The 25,224-nt window shown below is 43.5% G+C and overlaps 1 protein-coding gene across 1 annotated transcript; it reads left to right on the top strand.

The window, feature by feature from the left end:
• Positions 1 to 2,921: 2,921 nt before the first annotated feature.
• pou2af2 (POU class 2 homeobox associating factor 2) lies at positions 2,922 to 23,012 on the top strand. Its single transcript, XM_080460112.1, has 5 exons — positions 2,922 to 2,954; positions 5,841 to 5,941; positions 18,089 to 18,128; positions 19,562 to 19,866; positions 21,702 to 23,012. The coding sequence occupies exons 1-5, from the start codon at positions 2,945 to 2,947 to the stop codon at positions 22,143 to 22,145; spliced, it is 900 nt and encodes a 299-aa protein (XP_080316238.1). The 5' UTR covers positions 2,922 to 2,944; the 3' UTR covers positions 22,146 to 23,012.
• The last annotated feature ends 2,212 nt before the right edge of the window (positions 23,013 to 25,224 follow it).

Below are 25,224 nucleotides of genomic sequence, written 5' to 3'. Positions count from 1 at the left end.
CCGTCCAGGACACTTTCATGAGTTTTCTATGAGCTCAACATTCAAAGTATTTTGAGCAATCTGGACGTCAGTATTCAGTTTTCATGGATATATATCATCATTTACTCTTGATCAATGTAAGCGGCTGCATGGTGGAGCAGTGGTCAGCTCTGTCGCCTCACAGCGAGACGTCGGGGGTTCAAACACCTTCATGTTTAGAGTTTAATTCTTCTTGGTTTCTACTCGTTTACTCCGGCTTCTCTGGTTTCAGTCTGGAAACATGGCTGAGAGGTTAATTGGTGAACTTAATCACCACTAGGTGAGTGTGTGAGTGTGTGAGTGTGTGAGTGTGTGAGTGTGTGAGTGTGTGAGTGTGTGAGTGTGTTTAGTTTTTCCCTTAAATGTTTTTCTATTGTTTTTAGCCATTTTATTTGCTTCCTTGTTCTTCTGTAAATAGTATTTAGCAGTTTTCCCCTTTTTGAATGAAATTCTCTACTTTTGCTGGTGCAGTGGTTTGCACTGCACGGATTTGAACGGTTTGGACGGATATCTTTTGTCAAACATCGTCTTGTAAATGCTAAATCGACGAACCGTTGCCATGGAAACTGGGCCTGAATTGCCCCAGGGTGTGGACGTGTTTGCCCTGCGACTTGTGTGACCTGATTTCACCCACAGTTGAAAATATTCAGCTTATGTTGTTTCTTTAAGAGATAAATTGACATGTTTGTGTAATTTAATGCCCGATTGTTATCTTCATGACGGTGACACGTCTCCAAAAGAGCTGGCTCTGTGCCAGGTTTGCTGCTGTGCCTCATCCCTGTGGCTTTTGTTGAAGGATTATCGCTCCTCAACAGTCCTCAGTCTTCCTTCTCCTGACTCGTGTTGTGTTTTGGAAGCTGAGTTGTACACACATCCCTCCTTCACCCCCATATCCCATTTTGTTTCTGCGGAGCAACGTACTGAGGACAGTCTTTTGTGTGCAGGACAAAAGGTTTTCACGAGTGTCTCCTGCTGAATGAACTTGTATAAGCTGGCTCTATTGTCAGGCGGTAGCTGCTTACCTGTGGACAGGTAGGGAGGCGGGATCAACCGCAACCCAGCCTGCAGCAGCGCCGGCCTTTATTTACCAAATAATATGATGCTCCGGCTCGCCGGCGGCCACTCCCCTGCCACATGCCAGCGGAGGATGCGGCAGTCTGTCAGTCTGCTTCACTAAGAAGCTGTAAAAAAAGCTGATCAATCACAAGCTCAGGTGAGTACAGAGCTTCACGTAGCTTGTGATTGATCAGGTAGTAACACGAGTATTAATAAAGTAAAGGCTTTGTGTGCATCATTGCATGGAAAATAACATGTGATACTTTTGAGCTTAATATTTCTGTGGAAGATATCAAACATATTGAAACATTAAAGAAAATAAATCTGAATTTGGTTGTAAAAAAAAAACCCAACAACTCTAAATGCAATATAATCCCTCACAAAGTCAAAGTGGGAAAAGCTAAATCTAGGAGACAGCATGTTAGAGATGTTACAACCAAGATTGGAATATGTTGGACTTTTTAGATATAATAAGGTCCGTACTGTCAGAACCTGCCAACAGGGTAATAAAACCTTGATCCATTTCTGTGAAAACACATGATTGAAGTGGCTTTAGAAAAACTGTACCAGACATAATACCTGCAGCCATTAATATACTAAATGATAATGATAAATCTAAAATAGGTACAGTCATCACATTCATTCATTAAGTCAACAGACTTTACTATTTTATTACATTTTGTGCTTTATTTCATCCATAATGGCAAAATATTGATCTGTACTGGGCCATAATTACAATATTGATTGTTACACACTGATGTAACGACGTAGATGTGAAATAATTCGACTGTCTATGCTGACGACATCCAGATGTGAAGCTTAATTTCATAAATTGTCTCATTTATAAAAATGGACATAAATCAAGCAAAGGAGGAACAACATTGTCCTTCAGTGGAACAAAAATGAAAAGTGAAACGTTGATGTTCGCTGAGACAAGTTGATCCCAGACATCAGACTAAACATTAACGTTTGATTACATATTTATCATGTTATTTATCTGAACTTACTCTGTACCTACGTTTTAACGTATAGTTTAATTATAGGTTGGGGGACCATCAAAAAAGCTTTTCATTGTACATTCTACATTAATCTGCAGGTCCATCAATGAGGTGAGCGTCTCCTGAGCATCTGGCCCTGAACTCTTCTTATAGGAGGAGTTTCTCATAAACTGAGGTTGAGATGAAACTCCCCACTTTCTATCTTCTGGACTGTAACTCTTTATACTGGTTTTAAAAAGCAGCAGAAGGCAGTTTAATTAACTTAGTGTTTAACGCTTGTGAAATACTTTGATGTCGATCTGTGAAAAGTGCAATATAATAAAATGATTACTGATGTTATAGGACTTAAGGTGACACGTTTGCATTTAGCATTTTAATGAAATCCTGGTGGCAGTTCTGTCCTCAGGAAAGGGAATATTCTTATCACCTTTTATCAACCTGCACACGTAAACCACAACTTTGTGGTGGTTTGGATTTCCTCACGTTCTAAATCAAAACTATAGAAACTATATAATCCTATTTAAATGAGGATGATGAGGAGCAGAGTGGAGGAGGAGGAGCTGCTCTTCGTTCCCCTCATCTCTACTCCCGATGCAAATATGGAGAACAACGTACTCCACCAAACATTTGCATTTAAACAAATGATAAAGGTCATTTTTAGAGAGAGAGAGAGAGAGAGAGAGAGAGAGAGAGAGAGAGAGAGAGAGAGAGAGAGAGAGAGAGAGAGAGAGAGAGAGAGAGAGAGAGAGAGAGAGAGAGAGAGAGAGAGAGAGAGAGAGAGAGAGAGAGAGAGAGAGAGAGAGAGAGAGAGAGAGAGAGAGAGAGAGGTGTGTGTGTGTCAGTGTGTGTGTGTCACATTGTTCAGCAGCATCATGGACTCAGGTAAGAACATTCATATACAGACTGAAGAAATGTGGCTAAACTTTTTAACTTTGGTCTTTATGGTTTCGTTTTGTGATTTTACAGTTTTGTTCTTTACATGTTTTACTTTTATAACGACGTCACAGTATTTGTTGTCATTTTTTTATGTCAAACTTGATCCAATGTTTCATCCAATTCCTCAAATGTCTGTCAGGCGTACATATTATTCAACGTACATACAAGAACTTATTTATTATATAGATGGATAAAGAAATTGAAAGCCTTTATTATAATTGTATATGAAATATACAACAACATAGTTGAATGCCTCTTCATTAGGGGAAGAAACCGTATTAAATTTAGTAGTTTCGGAAGTAAAGAAGAATAAAAAGATTAAATACAATAAGTTAAGAATTAAGAGGAATTAGACAGCAACGACTATATAATATTTAAACTTTTTGTATTTTTTTTTTTCCTACTTTTTCAATTTGAAATTATGATTATTTCTCACATACTAATATGTAAAAGCTTAAATGAAAACAATAAAGGCTTTGTCACTGCTTGGTAAAGCCTCCCCATGATACTTCCCATTAATCATTATAACATTGTTATGATGAATTTAAGCTCCAGAAGCCGAAACTAAAGAATCTTTTCATTTTAATTCCTCTGTGATGCTAAATTTAAATTGTTGGTTAACGGCTTTTAATATTTCCCTACATTTTATTCAGACTAATTTATTACATGATACATTATTAAACAAAATAACAACAAAAATAAGTAGCTGAAGCTTTTCAAGTTTCAATATAAAACTTTAACTTGACCACAGTTTCACATATTTCTACTTCACACGACTCTACTCTGCATCACGGGGTCTCAAATATTTTAAACTTCTAAACAGGGAAGCACCAATACCAGGATTGGGTATCGGGTCCAATACTGAATAGAGTACTCATACTCTTATTCAACCTGACGAGTACTACAGGACGTACATCTGTCAGCACGTAGACCTTCAGGTCGAGATGTCAGCCGGTAGGAGATTCTTTAATATTAACGAGACGGACGAAAGGAAGACAGACGAAATATCAAGAAGAGACGAAAGACCGCAACTTAATCGCTCGAGACATTTGGACCAGCGGAGTTGTAGCCCGACGTCGCTCATTAGTTTAGCTGCTCTGTGGATCCAGGGGGATTACACCCCGAGCCGTGCTACATGCTACATGCTACATGCTACATGCTACATGCTAAAGAGTGTCAGGGCTCAAACCGCAGTGGTGCTATATGCTACATGCTAAAGAGTGTCAGGGCTCAAACCGCAGCGGTGCTACATGCTACATGCTAAAGAGTGTCAGGGCTCAAACCGCAGTGGTGCTACATGCTACATGCTACATGCTAAAGAGTGTCAGGGCTCAAACCGCAGTGGTGCTACATGCTACATGCTACATGCTAAAGAGTGTCAGGGCTCAAACCGCAGCGGTGCTACATGCTACATGCTACATGCTAAACCTGATTAGAGCCTGACTGATCCGTACGGCGACCCAGAGGCTGTGAGCAGGAGGGTCATGGCAGCGCAGCGTCTTCACATACTGTCTAAGTTAGAATTGGGCTTGATGGCAGTTAGTACTTGTGTTGGTACTCGGTATCAGCAAGTAGCTCAGAGTGAGTACTTGTACTTGTACTCATCCTTTATCAGTGCAATGTAATCACAAGACAACATTACAATCTAAAGTCAGGCTAATTAATTAATTGTTTAAATAATTTAGTAACATGAAAATATTCCAGGTGGTAGCAGTTAGCTTAGCATGAGCATTGTTTGCTCTTTGAACCGTTGTCAGGTACATTTGGTAAAGAAACATCAACAGATTTAGAGAACATGGAGAAAAGGAGCTTAAAAAGAAATGGCTTCACGTTCTGCTGCAGTTGTGAAGTTCCAGTTGGAAAATTCCCCGATCCAGGCGGGGAGAATTCCTGGACGTCAAACACAACCAACACGTCTGAAGCTAAACGGCTCGTAGCTTTTAGCTTTTAGCTTTTAGCACCAGATACAACACCTCTAATGTAAATGTGCAGCCATGTTAAGTGATGCTGCGTGACCTTCCCAGTGCATGTGTGTGTGGTTTCAACACACAAACACTAAACTCATTTTCAGCGTTTCTGTTGTTTCTGTAGAAGTTTTCAGAACATTTCTGTCAACACTAAACTTTTCTGAAACGAAAAAGCAAAAGCGATGCGTTTTCACTTAAAAAGTTTTCATGCAAACTCAGACTCCACAAGAAAATACCTCAAACAATAAAACAAATGATATAATTATAATTCATATTATTCTGGAATGCCTTAAACTTTTCTCAAGGTTTTTCATCGGAGCAGGATTTTCCAGCAAATGTTTGTATGAGAGATTACCGGACCCATATGTTTGTATGAGAGATTACCGGACCCCATAGACAAGAAAAAGTTCTCTTTTATTTTTACTCTGCCGAAAATGTATTTCCAGAATTTTAATAATTCCTTTTTTCAGGTTAGTCTAACGAGTCAGTGTGTGTCCAAATATATAATATCGGCTCGTTAAAGTTTCAGAGGAATCAAAGATGAGCAGCAAAGTCACAAATAAAAGTCTATTCTGACATGTTGTTGGATCTGCCTTTTCATGGTAGTACAATCTGCAGTATTCGCCCACCGTGAGGTTTCAGCAGTAATGTAGTTAATTGCCTCGTTTTTAGCCGTCCATTTGCATTGACCACACCAGAGGTGATTTCCATGACATTTACACAGCGATCCCAGACAGTCACTAAAACTGTGAAGCATTCAAATCAACACACATTTGTGGGAATGGATGAAAATTTGTATGACGATGTGTTACAAGTCAAAACGTTCTCTGGAGTCCGAGCTCTTCTCTGCTTGTGTTTGGTCCAGAATACTCCAAGAGGGTGTACCAGGGCGTCCGGGTCAAGCACACGGTCAAAGACCTGCTGGCGGAGAAGCGATCCCGACAGACCAGCGGGCCCAGATACAGCGTGAGTGGATCCCGTCCGTCCCCTCCCCCAAACCAAACAGCTCCGTCTGCAAAACAACATTCTGTTAGTGGGACAATCCGTCCCAAGAAAATCTCCTTTATTTACACTCGGTTGGGTTTTGTGTGCAAACAATCCAGCGTCCATCCATTGACCACCTGTACTCGCCTCCAGCGCTCGTAAAGCCCGTCGGTAAATATGGAGGACACAAAGCTAACCTGACCTCACAAAGGGTTAGCTCTCCACCGCGGTGGCGGGGGAGGGGGAGGGGCGGGAGGATGGAGGTGGAGGGACAGGTAGTGTAGGGAGAGGTCGGCCGTACACTGCAGGCTGTCCATGCAAACTTTTTTTTTCCTTTCCCAGCCGTGCACACCTGCCCGCTCACATTGTCCACGCTCACATGCGGCGTTTCGCTGCCGCACACAAACCTCCCATTGTTGTCTTAGAAACGCACGCAACAAGCAGAAGCCGCAGCGCCGCCGCCGACGTCTGCATGCACGAGCACGACCGGCTTTTCATCACCACTAACCACCTGTCAGAGGGCCTTTCTTCCTCCGGACTGTATTCACTTTGTGTTTGCTGTGTAGCGTCGGCATGTCCACTCTAGAGATATGCAGGCTGCTGATGACTCGGGGGGGGGGGGGGGGGGGGGGGGGGGCATCCAGAGAGGGGTCCAGTCCTGCAGTCAGTCAATCCAGCTTCACTTCCTCGTGGAAAACTCAACTATTCAACATGAGCAGAGGCCAAACTGACTTTTTATGCAAAGGGTGGAGAAGACATTCGCCAGAGAGCCGCAGGTCTCGTCTCACACGCCAGCGTTTTAGAGTGAAAATGCAGAATTTTGTCATTTTCATTTCAGGAAAGTTTCAAGTCTTCACGGAAACATCGTGCGAATGAGTTTCACTTTACATAGAAATGAGGTAAACGATTCTGATAGCGTGCAGGTTGGTTGTTCTTGTAATGAAACCACACTTACAGAGAACAATACGCTACGAACAGGAAGAGAACACGGACATTCGTATGGACGGAGGACGGATTTGCATTGGAATTACGGACGAATCTCAACTATAACAGTACGTAGTCGGGTAGAATCTGGACCGGGGGTCATCACACCACGGAGGAAAACATTGTTATTGTCCATCTACTGAGCATGTGCAGGAGGGCTACCTACCGACATGGGGCACATGCACACATAGTTTTTAAACTTCACTTGAAATGATGTAAATGAGCCTTAAGTCCCAAATGTCTCCTTTGTCTGTCCCGGTACAGAAGCCTGGTCACAACATCGTGTTAGAAGAATCTCAGTCTTTTTATTCTCGTTCCCATCATGTGAATTCAGCCAGCCGTCCACCATGAATGTAAACTAAAGTCACTTGGTTTTAATTTAGACCTTGAACATTTAATAATCTCTCACAACTCCCTTAATCTTATTCTGTATGTGAGCTGCACGATGTTGAACCCCGCATTTTACTGATAATCCAGACCTGTATGTCCCTCCGGGGTCATGTTAAAGCTAGGATTTGATCATGTCAGCCAACTTGGTAAAACTAGTGGAGACAATCTCTACTTTTTTCTGTGCATTAAAAACTTTCTTTAAAAATCATTGGGAAGCATTTTAAAACTGAACCAAAGATGTTTTCTCACTATTCTTCATTTATCCTGGGTCAATCAGCTGTCAGTCACAATGCAGGATTGGAATAGAGTAGAGTAGAATAGAATAGAATAGAGTAGAGTAGAATAGAATAGAGTAGAGTAGAGTAGAGTAGAGTAGAATAGAACTCGTTTGTTGTCACTCTCTATCAATGTTAAAACAGCGTTAGCAGCAGTGAAATGTTAAGACAGCAATAGAGAAACACACATTAGCAGACAAATAAAATACAGAGAGAAGATCTAAATATTAAAACATTAAAATATACTCAACCGAGAAGTATTTACAAGTAGAGCAGCAGGGAGTGAAGCAGCTCTGCAAATTGTTCAATTAGAAACCAGAAGGAGTTTTGCAGAAGCAGATTGAGAGAAGAAGAGTCTTCACTCTTCCTGTTGGAGGTTAGAGGACAGCAGAGGAGAGGACAAGCTGCTCCTCTGTCTGCTCTGCTCTGCTCTGCTCTGCTCAGTTCTGCTCTGCTCTGCTCTGCTCTGCTCTGCTCATCCTCTCTCTGCTCTGCTCTGCTCAGCTCTGCTCTGCTCTGCTCATCCTCTCTCTGCTCTGCTCTGCTCAGCTCAGCTCTGCTCTGCTCTGCTCATCCTCTCTCTGCTCTGCTCTGCTCAGCTCAGCTCTGCTCTGCTCATCCTCTCTCTGCTCTGCTCTGCTCAGCTCTGCTCTGCTCTGCTCTGCTCATCCTCTCTCTGCTCTGCTCTGCTCATCCTCTGTCTGCTCTGCTCTGCTCTGCTCTGCTCATCCTCTCTCTGCTCTGCTCTGCTCATCCTCTGTCTGCTCTGCTCTGCTCTCTCTGCTCAGCTCATCCTCTCTCTGCTCTGCTCTGCTCATCCTCTCTCTGTTCTGCTCTGCTCATCCTCTCTCTGCTCTGCTCTGCTCTGCTCTGCTCTGCTCTGCTCTGCTCAGCTCAGCTCTGCTCTGCTCTGCTGAGGATCTGCAGGAAGGTAAAATATGAGAAGAGAGAGCACAGCCTACATGAGTGTTCGGCATATTAATATACAGAGAGAGGACCAGGAAAGGTTCGGTGTCGCTCTCCCAGCAGTCTAAACCCAGAGCAGCTGCACTAGAAAATGTTCTCCCATGAAGAGTTGTTAGTTTGGTTCCTGACGGGGTGGAGTTTTATCTTCCTAGAATCAAACTGATGCTTTACTTCAAATTTCCCCAAAAAACAAAAGAGCTTTTTCCCAAACAACTGGTGTGTGTGTGGTGACTACCAACATGAAGCAACGTCCAGGAAGTGGAAACGTGAAACTTTTACCAAGAAATAGTCAAAAGACCAAAAAAATCTAAAGAGAAGAGCCTCTGGTTTAGTGAATATTCAGGAATTAAACCTACAGTTCCACATATCTGCTGACAAAAGCATTATTTCAGTTTGACTACCATTTGTACCAGCTGGATATTAAACACTAAAGTTGTTTTTTAAAACTACTACAAGTGTTTGAGAACAATCAGTTGGGATTTCCATCTCCAGTGGAGTGGAACCAACAGACCAGACAATGATTGTCCACAGATCAGGAGGGACGCTCTGCCTTCAGTGCTGCTCTGCTGCTGAAAGAACTTCTACTGACTGCATCGTCTCAACAAGACTCAAATACTCTTTATTCTTCATGGAGCCACACAGTCAAATTGTTTAAAGTAAGAACGATGAATATCCAGTGGAACAGCTGACCTTTAGAATAATCAAATGTTGGTTTGTGTTTTTCTTGTTGCGTCATTCATTGGCTGAAAGTATTTTTGTAAAAACAGAGTGATGGAGCAAAAAGACCAACATGTCATCCGTCTTGGACAAAACTATGTTGAATATTCAAAAAAATAATTTTGCCTGATGCTCGAAAATACCTTATGTAACTATTGCATAATTACCTTCTCTATATGTATTTATTTAAGGCCAGTTAAAACAAAGTAATCTCACACCACTTGACATTTGATTAAAATAAACTTAAAAACTCTTTCAACTATTAAACAAGTCACTATAAAATGGCCATTACTCCTAATTTTCTTTCTTAAAAACGTTTCCTTAGAAGTTATTGACAATGTCAAAACACAACAGTAGAATTCCATCTTGTATGACTCTGGTACCGAGTAGAGTAGAGTAGAGTAGAGTAGAGTAGAGTAGAGTAGAGTAGAGGACAAGACATCCAGACCGCCAAAGTTTTCTTTGGAACTCCAGTAAAAAAAACTACATTTTTTTCATCCGATTTCTAAACGTCATGAGATCGGACTTGTACGCAGTTTTGCAGGCGACACAAGTTTTGAATAAATATGCTTGGCATGTATTCTGTTTTAATTCAGAATGTGAGACTACCTGTAGCCTCTAATGGAGGAAAAAGAACCAAACTACTGAAGAAGTATTTCAGTGACTGCTTGATAAAGTATTGAGGAGAGAAACTTCCAGCAGAACTCGATAGAAAACATCTGCTGAGTCACAGAACCCGCTCACACAAGCTTCACTTTCATTTCAGATAAAGTTCACGTTTCCATGGCAACGTTCTGAAAACGATGTGGAGTTCTGTCAGAGTTCCTGCTGCTTCTCCTCCTGTCTTATTCTGAATCCCTTGTGATGTCACTGTCAGTGTCACGTGTCCTTTCTGTCTCCATGTCCTTCCTGTCTCCATGTCCCTCCTGTCTCCATGTCCTTCCTGCCTCCATGTCCTTCCTGTCTCCATGTCCTTCCTGTCTCCAGTCTCCATGTCCTTTCTGTCTCCTGCCTCCATGTCCTTCCTGTCTCCATGTCCTTCCTGTCTCCAGTCTCCATGTCCTTTCTGTCTCCATGTCCTTCCTGTCTCCATGTCCTTCCTGCCTCCATGTCCTTCCTGTCTCCATGTCCTTCCTGTCTCCAGTCTCCATGTCCTTTCTGTCTCCATGTCCTTCCTGCCTCCATGTCCTTCCTGTCTCCAGTCTCCATGTCCTTTCTGTCTCCATGTCCTTCCTGTCTCCATGTCCTTCCTGCCTCCATGTCCTTCCTGTCTCCATGTCCTTCCTGTCTCCAGTCTCCATGTCTGTCCTGTCTCCATGTCCTTCCTGTCTCCAGTCTCCATGTCCTTTCTGTCTCCATGTCCTTCCTGCCTCCATGTCCTTCCTGTCTCCATGTCCTTCCTGTCTCCAGTCTCCATGTCTGTCCTGTCTCCATGTCCTTCCTGTCTCCATGTCCTTCCTGTCTCCCTGTCCTTCTCCTTTGTGTTTCTGCTGCCAGACCAGCTTTTATCTCACGACACCCGAGTTTCTCTGAGTATTTCCTCCTTGTGATCGACTCGTGTTGTGGAGAGTCACTTCACTTCACCTGCTTCTGGATTGTTCCTGGAATACCCTGGCCTGCTTCCTGACAGACTTAGAAATCAACTCAATGAACTTTTACTTTCTGTGCATGACTCAGCAGTCGGTCCGATCCTGAGCCGTGACAGTTTCCACGTTGGGCCACTAGTGGGTGCTGTTATTTGTTTTTGGAATGAAACCACACACACATGCCAGCGGAGCACAAAGGTTCTAAACATTAACAATGGAAGAACACAAACACTCGTATGGACAAACGACCAAGATGACTTGTTATTCTGAGAGACTCTCAACTATAAAACTACCAAGTCCAGGAGAAGAAGGACGGGGAGTCACGACCCCCTGTTGTTATTGTCCATCTACTGAGCATGTGCAGAGTAATTCTTTATTACGGCCTTGGTGGGTGTGAGCAGCAGCAGCAGCAGCAGCAGCAGCAGCAGTAGCAGATACCAGGCAGCAGCAGCAGTAGTAGTAGTAGCAGCAGCAGTAGCAGCAGCAGCAGCAGCGGCAGCAGCAGCAGCAGCAGCAGCAGTAGTAGTAGTAATAGTAGCAGCAGCAGCAGCAGCAGCAGCAGCAGCAGCAGCAGCAGCAGTAGTAGTAGTAGTAGTAGTAGTAGTAGCAGTAGCAGTAGCAGTAGCAGTAGCAGCAGCAGCAGCAGCAGCAGCAGCAGCAGCAGCAGCAGCAGCAGCAGCAGCAGCAGCAGCAGCAGCAGTAGCAGTAGTAGTAGTAGTAGTAGCAGCAGCAGCAGCAGCAGCAGCAGCAGCAGCAGTAGCAGCAGCAGCAGCAGCAGCAGTAGCAGCAGCAGCAGCAGCAGCAGCAGCAGCAGCAGCAGTAGTAGCAGCAGCAGCAGCAGCAGCAGCAGCAGCAGCAGTAGTAGTAGTAGTAGTAGTAGTAGTAGTAGTAGTAGCAGTAGCAGCAGCAGCAGCAGCGACGGAGCCCAAAGTGTTTTCAAGTTTCATTTTTAAAAACTCTGAACACCAAAAACTAGCGACGTTTTATATTTTGACTTTAAACGAGTGTGAAGGTCCCCGGCACGAGTTGGTTTGGGTTCAAGGAGAAATACTGGAAGACAGTTACATTCCAGGACATTTTCCAGGTTAAACAAGTCGAGTTAAGTTATGTTGTTGAGATTCAGTTTGACTTCAATAATAAATCCACGTTCTTTGCTGTGGAACAACAAAGAGATTAAATCACAGATTCTATTGCTTCACGTGTTCCAGTCCGCTGAGCTGTTTGGTTCTGAGAGGTTTTATCTGTCAGGAATGGTTAGTAACAGATCTTTACACTAATCTATTTTAATAAGAGCCTTAAAATCATTAAATCACACTGGAATTGTGTTTAAGAAGCCTTTTACCAACCAATGTTACAATAGTATTATAGTCTTCTTCTTTACATGGAATACAGGCAATAACACAACAACTAATAGCGTAAATGATAAAATATATATATTTTTAAACTGCTGTACAGTTTTTATCCTCAATGAAAGAAAGACGCGTGTTCAACCTGCGGCTCTGGAGCCCACGAAGCTTTCAGAATAATATTATATGAACTTTATGTGTATAAGTTACAAACAGCACAGAGGATAATACATATCATGCAGTATAAATAAAATAAAATTGTTTTAAGTTTTGCTGATAAGAGATAAATACGGTAAAACACCTAAAACAGCCAGAACAGCTACGAGTTAAAGAAAAAAAAGTTAAAAGGGAGAATAATAACGACAAAACGTCAAAAGAAGAAGAAGAAAGGGGAAAAAACAAAAAATGGGATTTAAAAGAGAAAAAGAAATTATTAGGATAAAACTGCTGTAACGACCAGGAAACAAACCAGCTATTAATCAATAAGGAGGTTAAAATAGATAAGTAGAACAATCCTTCAAAATAAACCTTTAAAAATCTCATTACATTCAAATTGGACCAAAGACACTTTGTGAATGCAGACAGATTTTTTTATATGAATATCAATTGTTTGTTGTTTTTGTTCAGTATTTTCTTAATTTCAGATAATTAACATATTTTGCGGCTCCAGACACATTTTATTGAGGGTAAAATCTTGAAACCGTCTCTTTAGGTGGTAAAGGTTGCAGACCTCGGCTCTAAATCTCAGATAAAAACTGCAAATGAAATGAACTCCTGAGTGAGTTTTGTTCCACCGTTATTACATTTTAATGATGTTTTAAATTCTGCTTCATTAACAAAGTGCCAGAATGTTATTACCTTCCTGTAGGCTCTCCACCTTCCTGTGGGCTCTCCACCTTCCTGTAGGCTCTCCACCTTCCTGTGGGCTCTCCACCTTCCTGTAGGCTCTCCACCTTCCTGTGGGCTCTCCACCTTCCTGTGGGCTCTCCACCTTCCTGTAGGCTCTCCACCTTCCTGAGGGCTCTCCACCTTCCTGTGGGCTCTCCACCTTCCTGTGGGCTCTCCACCTTCCTGTAGGCTCTCCACCTTCCTGAGGGCTCTCCACCTTCCTGTGGGCTCTCCACCTTCCTGTGGGCTCTCCACCTTCCTGTGGGCTCTCCACCTTCCTGTAGGCTCTCCACCTTCCTGTGGGCTCTCCACCTTCCTGTAGCCTCTCCACCTTCCTGTAGCCTCTCCACCTTCCTGTGGGCTCTCCACCTTCCTGTGGGCTCTCCACCTTCCTGTGGGCTCTCCACTTTCCTGTGGGCTCTCCACCTTCCTGTGGGCTCTCCACCTTCCTGTGGGCTCTCCACCTTCCTGTGGGCTCTCCACTTTCCTGTGGGCTCTCCACCTTCCTGTAGCCTCTCCACCTTCCTGTGGGCTCTCCACCTTCCTGTGGGCTCTCCACCTTCCTGTGGGCTCTCCACTTTCCTGTGGGCTCTCCACCTTCCTGTAGCCTCTCCACCTTCCTGTGGGCTCTCCACCTTCCTGTGGGCTCTCCACCTTCCTGTGGGCTCTCCACTTTCCTGTGGGCTCTCCACCTTCCTGTAGCCTCTCCACCTTCCTGTGGGCTCTCCACCTTCCTGTAGGCTCTCCACCTTCCTGTGGGCTCTCCACCTTCCTGTGGGCTCTCCACCTGCAGGAAGGTTCTTAATGGGTCAATGTGCTCTGGGTGACGGTGCTCAGACTGACACCACCACCACCCGGGAACAGATAAGAGGGAGGAGATGGAGGGATGGATGGATGGATGGATGGATGGATGGATGGATGGATGGATGGGTGGATGGATGGATGGATGGATGGATGGGTGGATGGATGGGTGGATGGATGGATGGATGGATGTTATTACAATGTTGGCACATATATGTTCTACATTGTTGGATTTATTCCATTTCATTACTCTCACTACAGTTTCTCTCCATGTCTCATGTTGAATTGATAGAAAATCCCCTTATGAAACAGAATGTGACCAAATTAGTTTTTTATGCCTGAAATAACATTTTTACCGATCAAAATACAACAAAATAATCATTTTTCAAGTTTTACAGGAAAATAAACAAACATATGGATGATCCTCAGAACAATTGTTAGTTTTGTCAGAATATTTATACAACATCCCCAAAACTGTTTTGTATATCTCCTCTGTAATGGTGAAATACCCTTAATTGTTTAATTGTTGCTTTGGCTTTATGTGGAAGATTAGAGAATGATGTTGTTTATATATTCTAGTTTCAGCTGTTTGTTGCACAATAGGAGTTTGGAGACTTTGGGGCTGGAGACGCCACAGTGGTTTCAAGTGAAAAAGCAAAACTGTGGTTGCGTTTTGAGTGTTTCCACGGCAACGGTGCTCAGAGCCGCTGAAAATGCAGGTTTTTGAATAATTCCTCTCCAGGTGGAACTTTTTGAAAACTCTCGCTTTCTGTGGAAACAAACGCTACATTTTGGAATCGATCCAACTCCCATCATCGTGTTGTCGGGAGAAAACGACGCCTTCCCCTTGTTGGCGACGGAAACGCTGCTACTGCGCATGCGCACCACGGCACTAGCTAATAGCTCTTCTGCACATGCTCAGTAGACGACAATAACAACGTTTTCCTCCAGAGTGTCACGACTCCATGTTCTCCTGGACTTGGTCGTGTTGTTGTTGACAGTCACTGAAACAACAATCCAACTTCATCATCCGTCCACACGAATGTCTGCGTTCTCCCTTTGTTATTGTTGAAGTGTGTGTAGTTTAATTACAAAAAACAAACAGCAGCGCCCACTAGTGGCCCGACATGCTCACTACATCATCGTCAGTGTTTCTGTAATTACCTGTAAACTCATTTTCAGAACATTGCTTTGTCAACGTGAGACTTTTCGGGCACAAAGCTGCAGAAGTTATGCGATTTCACATTAAATGTCATGATGTCGACGGGCCGACGGGGCGAACGTGTCGGGGCAGAGGAGGACGTCTGGTCCCTCAAAACAAACCTGCATGTTAGTAAATCCTATTGTGTTCAACTTAATGTGCACAGAGTAACTAACAGCGTCCAGGTCCTTCTGTTGGCTCATGCTGGCCTTTATCCCGGGAATAAAAAGGAGCTTAGAGAGAGAAGAGTGACTCCTGACCACAGAGCCGGTCCTCCTCAGGCTGCAACACGGACGGCCGCCGTGGAAACACAAAGATCTTATGTCATCTCGCCGCTGCAGCGCCGCTTCTCTCACTCTGGGTGGTTTGCCCGGACATGCTGCCATTCCGTAAATGAACTCAGGTGTGTGTGTGTGTGTGTGTGTGTGTGTGTGTGTGTGTGTGTGTGTGTGTGTGTGTGTGTGTGTGTGTGTGTGTGTGTGTGTGTGTGTGTGTGTGTGTGTGTGTGTGTGTGTGTGATAGATTCCAGATCCTGACAGTGTGTGAGTCTGAAGAGAGTTTTTAAGAGTCGAACCTACAAGTTACAAAACATATTGTAAACCTAAAGTCTGAGATATTTAAAGACCAATCCTGGGAATGAACCGGGGGAAACAGGGACGGGTGACGAGTCGTTCCAGGACAGAAACGCAGCTCTTGTGCCAGAAAGGAGGAATAAGTTGAAATGAATCTGTCATCATGAGCCTGCTCTCTCAAACACACACTACAAACACACACTCTCAAACACACACTCTCAAACACACTCTCAAACACACACTACAAACACACACTAAAAACACACAATCTCAAACACACACTACAAACACACACTAAAAACACACACTCTCAAACACACACTCTCAAACACACACTCTCAAACACACTCTCAAACACACACTACAAACACACACTCTCAAACACACACTAAAAACACACACTACAAACACAACACACACGTTCAGTGTGCGACGGTCTGAGCCTGAGCGAGCTGATTTCCATACGCAGCCTTCAGAGATGCACCGGGCCGTACCCGGGCCGCACCAGGAAGTCTTGGCTCGGGCAAATCACATTCAAATCCAAGCCTCAAAATTTGCTTGTTCCCCAGCCAGCGTGGGCTTAATATCGACTTCTTCATGTTAGCAATATGCAAAACCAGCCCTGCTGTGTGTGTGTGTGTGTGTGTGTGTGTGTGTGTGTGTGTGTGTGTGTGTGTGTGTGTGTGTGTGTGTGTGTGTGTGTGTGTGTGTGTGTGACCTGCACCAATGGGCTCCTTGTTAACTAGAAGCTGAACTCCACCATGAGGCCACGGCAGGTAAAAGGAACGTCGTGAATCATGTTTGAACCACAAATACTTTTAAACCTTTTACACTTCCTGTTTCTTCCAGACCAGAAACAGTAAAGTTGATCCTACACACACGTCGTGTGTCTAAGAAGTTCTATTTAAGCCAAATCATTCATTTCTCAGTGGGACAGAAGTAATATTTTACAGGAATTACAGTTAATTCAATTTGTTGTAAAGGAATTCTGTTTCATTACTTTCAATGATTTTATCACACATGAGTGCAGATCAGTAAGTTTAAACTTTAAACAACCTGAAAACAGACTCTGTTGTCTCAGACACTGTTATTATTAATACTATGAAGAGTACCCAGTACACGAGGAAATGTATTGATGATGATCAGGAGGAAACACACTGAGGAAAGAGGTTGAACTGCTACTGGTCTCTTCTCTTTCTTTTCTTCTCTTTCTTTTCTTCTTTTCTTTTCTTTTCTTCTCTTTCTTTTCTTCTTTTCTTGACGAAGCCCTTCGGTTGGTTTTTCTTATGGACCATGAAGTTGTATTATTTATTATTAACGGTGACTTATTTTCTGTGACAAACGTTTATAAAAGCCTCAGACTTTACATCGACACGACACACGGTATCATTAGGTCTGATAATGTGAGTGACTGTGGCTTTTAATAATCTTCAGTCCGTCTTTCTCTGTGAATTCAAATCAATAGTTACAAAACAATTATACTCAATGTGGAATATATTCAAAATAAGAATAGTAGTTTTTAGTAGGAATGATTTTTCTTTCTAATATGATAAAAAACAACTACTAAAGAGCAACGCTACGATTTGAAATGTAATCTAATGAAAGTAAAAAGACAAATATTGATCATATCTGCTGTGTTTAGAGTTTATCCAGAAAATACATCAAACATATGTGGAGTGTTTTTACATCAAAGTATAAAATATAAAGACAACAGAAGAGAAAACCACTGTCATTGGCCTGTGGGAGGAAACCAGACACACACACACACACACACACACACACACACACACACACACACACACACACACACACACACACACACACACACACACACACACACACACACACACACACACACACACACACAACATGCAAAACTCTGGAAGTGAACCATGACATTGTTGAATGTGAGGCTGCAGTGTAAACCACTGCACCTCTGCAGATCTTCTGCTGAAACGTTCCACTTCTTCCTGTCACACGCCTCCTCTGCTTCTTCTTATCGCCGCAGCTTCCTTCATCTTGTGAAGCCACGCCAGCAGGAGGGGAGGGGGGGAGGGGAGGGGGGGAGGGGAGGGGAGGGGGGGTGGGGGGTAAATGTACACACTTACAAGAAAAGCAAAGCTACTTCAAATTATTATCAGTAAATAGTAAATAATGCAGTTTTGACAACCTCAGTGTTTCAGTTTCAGTTCTCCATAAATGACCAATGTCTCTTTCACCTCCTCTTGATCAGAACATCATTTACAAACGTCAGATTAAACTTGTATTAAAATGTTTGTATCTCCAACGTTGGGCTGAGTTGTTGTTGTTGTTGTTGTTGTTGTTGTTATTGTTGTTGTTGTTGTTGTTGTCCTCTGCTGTTGAAGCTCAGTGAGTAAAGGGACGTCTCGTGTCTGTCCACAGGGGGGATCCTCCAGCCCACCTGCATACGTGCAGATGCCTGGTGAGACTCAACGCTCCGCTCTCTGCTGCCTCCTACTGGTCAACACTTTCACACTCACATATAGAAGAAAGACAGTTCCGTCTGTCTGCACCGCTTCCAAACTCTTTATAACTCCCAGTAAACGTTATCTTCGTCTGATGCAGGAGCAACATAAAGCTTCTCTAACACCTCGATTATAGAGCCTCGTTCTCCTGCTGTAACCTCAGTGGTTCTCAGAGTGTGCCCTGAGGGACACCAGGCCATGACTGCTAAATCTGTCCAATTCAAACTGAATAATCCTCGAATATTCTAACTTTTTTTACAACTGTAATTGAGAGTACTGCACTCAGCGAATGAACACGACAACTGTGTCATCCATTTGACTTATTTTTAAAAACCATGTGCTCTAAACTATTTCCAAGAAATGCTGTTTTTTATTTATGTATTATTACATTGTTGTTTGGATTCATCACATTATCTAGATTTCTTTTGCTTTTCTATTTCAACCAATGATATTCTAAATGTTGTTATGATATTAGTTTTATTACATTTAAACTAATTAACAAACTTATTACATTATTAGTATGTTCACTATTGTGTGTGTGTGGACTGTTACATTATTGGTGGTTCCAGGTGTAAAACGCAGCTCAGGCCTTTTCCAAGCAAAACTTTACACATATTTAATATTGAATTTATCTGTGATCCATTTTAATATTCGACAATCAGTGCAACGCCGTACGTTGAATAAATATATTAACAGCTCTCCATAAGTGTTTTCTCTAGCTGTTTGACCTCATGTCACTGTTGTTAGTGAGAGTACACTGTGTTTGACCGGATTGTACAGAATATGTAAGGAATCATGTGACACTCTAAAGATAATCCCCAGTTTGGTGGAGAGCTGTCCTATAGGTCCTATAGATCCTATAGTTCCTATAGATCCTGTAGATCCTATAGATCCTATAGGTCCTATAGGTCCTATAGGTCCTATAGATCCTATAGATCCGATAGGTCCTATAGTTCCTATAGATCCTGTAGGTCCTATAGTTCCTATAGATCCTGTAGGTCCTATAGATCCTATAGATCCTATAGATCATATAGATCCTATAGTTCCTATAGGTCCTATAGATCCTATAGGTCATATAGATCCTATATTTCCTATAGATCCTATAGATCCTATAGGTCCTATAGGTCCTATAGATCCTATAGGTCCTATAGATCCTATAGGTCCTATAGATCCTATAGGTCATATAGATCCTATAGTTCATATAGATCCTATAGATCCTATAGGTCCTATAGGTCCTATAGGTCCTAAAGATCCTATAGATCCTATAGGTCCTATAGATACTATGGGTCCTATAGATCCTATAGATCCTATAGATCATATAGATCCTATAGGTCCTATAGTTCCTATAGGTCCTATAGGTCCTATAGATCTGACTGACGTGTCCTTCCAGGGTCCCACATGCTGCCCGGGTATTACGGCATGAGACGTCCGTTCATCTCCGACTCGGACTTCTGCTCGTCCTCCAAGCAGTTCTCTCCTGACGTCTACTCCTCCTCCCTGGGGGGTAAAGCTCTGGCCTGCGACCCCTCCTCCATGAGCAGCTACTCCTCCCTCATCGACAGCTACTACCCGGAAACCTTCGGCGACTACCGCAGCGCCGCCGCCTTCTCGTCCTCGGCGGGATCCTTCCTGCCCTCCTCCGCCCTGTCGTCTCTGCTGCCGCCCTTCAGCGGAGAGTCGTCCCACTTGTTTCTGGTGAGTTTCACAATCACAGTATTTAACATTCCTGATGGACTCCAAAGACCTCAGTCATCAATCAGGAACCATGGACATGAGGACATGTCGGGTGAAACGATGGTTAGAAATGAATGCATGGACAGAAGTATAATATACAGGACTGTGTGTATTATATTTTGGCAATATGTATTCTTTCAGGACAGCTTTTCTGGATCTTTCCTCACCGCAGGTTATTACTAGAGATGTGCTCTGGCCTGAGATGGAGACACGTCACTCTTTCAGCTTTCCAAGTACTAAGAATACAAACTACTACTACTAGTGGCTCATCCCTGTTCATAAAGTAAATCAACAGAAAAAAACACATGCCCACTCTGTTCCATACTTACTGTTTAAAGGGATTCAACGATACCAACAATATTTTATTTTATAAAGGACGAGTACTAACCTTTAGCTACTTGTCGATTACTTATTTACTTCAATTCCATGAAGCCTAAATTAATTCCATATCCAAGCAATATGCCAAGGCTCTGCTTTACCACAAACCACCTCCACCAGCCCTGTACCCAGGCTACACTCCTCCACCAGCCCTGTACCCAGGCTACACTCCTCCACCAGCCCTGCAGCCAGACCACACTCCTCCATCAGCCCTGCACCCAGGCTACACTCCTCCACCAGCCCTGTACCCAGACCACACTCCTCCATCAGCCCTGTACCCAGACCACACTCCTCCACCAGCCCTGTACCCAGGCTACACTCCTCCACCAGCCCTGTACCCAGACCACACTCCTCCACCAGCCCTGTACCCAGGCTACACTCCTCCACCAGCCCTGTACCCAGGCTACACTCCTCCACCAGCCCTGTACCCAGACCACACTCCTCCATCAGCCCTGTACCCAGACCACACTCCTCCACCAGCCCTGTACCCAGGCTACACTCCTCCACCAGCCCTGTACCCAGACCACACTCCTCCATCAGCCCTGTACCCAGACCACACTCCTCCATCAGCCCTGCAGCCAGGCCACACTCCTCCACCAGCCCTGTACCCAGACCACACTCCTCCATCAGCCCTGCAGCCAGGCCACACTCCTCCACCAGCCCTGTACCCAGGCTACACTCCTCCACCAGCCCTGTACCCAGACCACACTCCTCCATCAGCCCTGTACCCAGGCTACACTCCTCCACCAGCCCTGTACCCAGACCACACTCCTCCACCAGCCCTGCACCCAGGCTACACTCCTCCACCAGCCCTGCAGCCTGCAGTCGGCACAGGACGGGTTTATCTAGTATTTACAGGCCGCAGGCTGAGCTTGTTGTTTATTGATAATATTAATTAATCTCCAAATCCCTTGTGGTCTCTTGGCTACCCGTTGCTGACGGATGACGTCATGGAGTACTCACTGGGTGGTATCGGGGAGCTTTCACAAGTACGAGTACTCCATGCAGTATCAATATCGGTGCATCCGTACTTTTTTACATCAAGTCAAATCAAGTCCTTTATTCGTCAGACACAACAATTATTCAGAGTATAGTGTGCATCTATGAGATGAAAGAATAGAAATAAAAATCTAGAACACACAATAATGAAAATAGCACGATATAACATTAATAATATTAAAGAAAATCAATCAATCAATCAATCATTAATTAGCTATACATTTTTCCAAAGGGGCTCAGGTCGTTAACAGGCTGAAATGCTCCAGACTCTTTGTTTGGTATTTTCTGGTGTATTGGTAGTATTGCGAGTATTGGTAGTATTGTAGTATTGCAGTGGGACAGAAGCAGTGTCCCCTCCGTCCTCCTGCTTCACACCCAATAGAAATCAATGAATTCCTTCCTGTCCCTGTTGTCCTCAGAGGGATCCGTGGGAGCAGACAGTTCCTGAGCCAGTCCACCAGGGGGACGCCCTCTGTACGGACAGCCTGGCCCCCATCACCATGCCGCCCTCCATGCCCAGCCCAGAGGCCCCCGAGAGTCCGTCCCAGTACCGCTCCCCCAGCCGGGGCTCGTCCATGTGCCCCGTGTCCAGCGGGCAGCCCTACACCCTGCACCCCCTGGAGGACGCCCACTACCACTCTTTAACCAGCAGCAGCTCCTACCCCGCCGCCCCCGCCTCCTCCTCCTCCTCCTTCACCTGCCCCCCCTACATGAGCAGCTCCGTCACCGACCTCATGTCCAAGATGGTGACGGAGGAGTCGGCTGACAGCCACGCCGGCGTCACGGCCGACACCCACCCGTCCTGGGTGAAGGAGGACGCGGTCAGCTCGTGGTCGCCTTATGAAATCCGGAGGTCCTACTGACCCGAGGAAGAAGTTCACTTCTACAGACAATTCAAACAACATCTGGACCTGTTTTCATTTCTCTTTGTTAACTTTCACAGTTATGATGTATAAAATGATTTCCTCACTTTTCTTTCTTTCTTTGCGTTGTTTTCTTTTCATTCCATGTGGAGGACGGACTGATCTGGGCTGTGCTCATCGTAGCGCTCCAGACCGACGCCCCGTTTACACAACAACGTTTCAACGTTTTTGCTTTTTCGCTTCGGAAAACTTTTGTGTTTCCACAGTAAAGTTCTGAAAACTCCTTTTCAAAACGTTGTTTTCAGTGGCTCCGAGCAGCGTCGCGTGGTCAGACACAAACTACGTTTTGGAATTCCACTTGAAATTGTTGTCGTGTAAATGGGGCCTGAGAAAAGGAGCACGGAGCTGCAGGAGCTGCAGCTGCAGGAGCTGCACCTCCTGCAGCAGCATGTTGTATGTTCACACTCTTTCTTTGCTGTGGTTTTTTTGTAAATCTCTCTGTTTATGAACGATTCGAAGCTTCTGAAGACTTTTTCTTTGTTGTCATCAGATGACTTTATTTATGAAGCACTTTTAAACCAAACGAAGCCGCAGACCGGTTTGATCCGGTGATTCTGGAGGATCGAGACACAAAAGCAGGACAACTCGTTTTTAAGTTCATCCTTAATTCAACCCACAGACTCTGTTTGCATGTGCAGACTGAAATAGGTACGATGCAGAAACACGAGTCACATGAGAAACATAAAGTACTTCTCAGTAGACATTAAACTTATTTCATATGGATTCAAAGGAATCACAGTTCAGTCTGTTAAAAAAGGCTGAAGTCAATGAAGATTCTGTTTTTGATTAAAATGCAGCTAATTAAGCAAAGTCCTGTTGTCCGTCTTTTATTTTCTTAATGCTTTGGTTGTGATATGCTGTAATATTCTTTTACACTCTTTGAGTTTCAAACGATCTTATTTTAGTTGATGGATCTGAAGTGTTGCTGCAGCGATACCAGCAGCCTTTACCTGGATACGGTGCTGATCCGGAGTCCTGAGGACGAAGCTGACTGTGTGCCACCACATGCTGCAGCCTGCTGGTTAGGAGGGGATCAGTCACTCTTCATCTTTCACCTCCTCCTGGTATTTTTGCAGAAAATTATTTACAGTTTGTCTCATAAATATTAAAAACTCTCCAGGCTGTGGACATTGCTCCAGCTCTCTTGTCCACCTGCGTGTGTCAACATGATGAAGACAGAAATCTTAAGTCTACTTAACATGTGATGTAAAAAAATAAAGACAATTAAGGTTGGATGAAAGAATCAAATGTAAAACACAAACAGGAAATTATTTAAAGAAAACCTAAACATCAAAACACTGAAAACTTCTCATATCTGTAGAATATGAAACCTCCAGACCTCAGGAAGTTTTCTCAGAGTCAGTTTGTTTGTTTTAAATGAATTAAATAAACAATAAATGAAAAATAAAATGAAAAGATTTAAACATTATTAAATCAGACCTTAAATCACTATTATTGCCTCAGGCTTTCCATTAAACACATTTTACTTATTTGATTGCCTTTATCTTAATAGAGTTTTTACTTTGTTTATCACCCTTTTCATGCCTTTCTTTATGGCTTTGTTTTATTGTATTTCTTTGTAAAGCATTATGACTTGTGTCTGAATGGTGCTTTAGAAATCAATTTGTAGGAGCACCACAGGCTTCCAGCCACCAGGGGGCACTGCAGCATCAGCGCTTCATCCCTGCTGCTCAGCCTGTCTTCCTATTTCTTAATGAATGAAGGCTTTTCTCTGTGAATGGTGAAGGAAAAAGGAAGATGTGATGAATGAAATCAGATATAATTTGATTAGTTTTCTTCTAAAATAATCAGAAAAGCAGTGACAGTTTGTATTCGTGGCCTAAATGGTTTTTATATTTCAACGTATCCTGATACATCCTAATACTGATGCCTCGACTTTCTAAAAAGACTCGACTCTCAACTCTGAATCTTTTTCTGTTGCTTAAGTCAATCCATCCATCATCTATCCATCCATCCATCCATCCATCCATCATCTATCCATCCATCCATCCATCCATCCATCATCTATCCATCCATCTATCCATCCATCCATCCATCCATCCATCCATCCATCCATCCATCCATCATCTATCCATCCATCCATCCATCCATCCATCATCTATCCATCCATCCATCCATCCATCCATCATCTATCCATCCATCTATCCATCCATCCATCCATCCATCCATCCATCCATCCATCCATCCATCCATCCATCCATCCATCCATCTGTCTTTCAAAAAGTTGTGTTTTCTACAGTTTCTAAGAAGACATATTGGGTTCATTTTCAAAAACTTCCACCCTGGGAGCCATTTCCCAAAAGTGCCTAAAATCCGTTGCATTTTCACTAGAAATCGTCGGCGTACAAACGAGACTCAGGACGTTCCGGCTCCACCTGAAAGGAACCTGCTGTTCTAGAATTCATTCATAAAACTGAATCGAATACAAACTAACAAGCTTCAGAATCTTTTTCAAATGTAAAATAACCCGGATCAAGATGTGCTTTCACAGAGTTCTATGACGGGACTTCAGAACCCAGGAGTTCGTAGGAAGGGAAACGTGTGCGCAGCGTGGAGGAATGGAATTGTAAGTTGTGAAGATCCGAATGACCCCAAACAGTCTGTGTCAATGTTCCGGCAGTTAGTCATCCATCACGTACGCTTGCTTCCATATATAGGGAAGTACTCACGGTAGTACTTTATCACACCTGCAGAAACAGGGAGAGCCTCTAAAGAAGCTGAGTGATACTTTTCTTTATAAATATGTCAGCTAACAAATGCCAACAGCCGCGTTCCCTTTGACGAGAGACATTTCATCTGTTTGTTCCCATGTGGTGTTTCACACATTCTTTTGGATGAACGACCTAAAGACATTGAGGAATGCACACAGGGACACAAAGGACTTCGTGTAAACCTCTGGAATTTTACAGTTTCCTCAGGAAATCACAGGTAATCCCACAGTCTACAAACCGAACTGGAATTGTGAACGAACTGATGAACCTCGGGGCAAATACTCTGT

The sequence above is a fragment of the Lipophrys pholis genome (assembly GCF_963383615.2).
Source record: "Lipophrys pholis genome assembly, chromosome: 3".
Lineage (NCBI taxonomy): Eukaryota > Metazoa > Chordata > Actinopteri > Blenniiformes > Blenniidae > Lipophrys > Lipophrys pholis.
The sequence above is the reverse complement of the archived record's forward strand: the minus strand, read 5'-3'. Positions and strand labels throughout refer to the sequence as shown.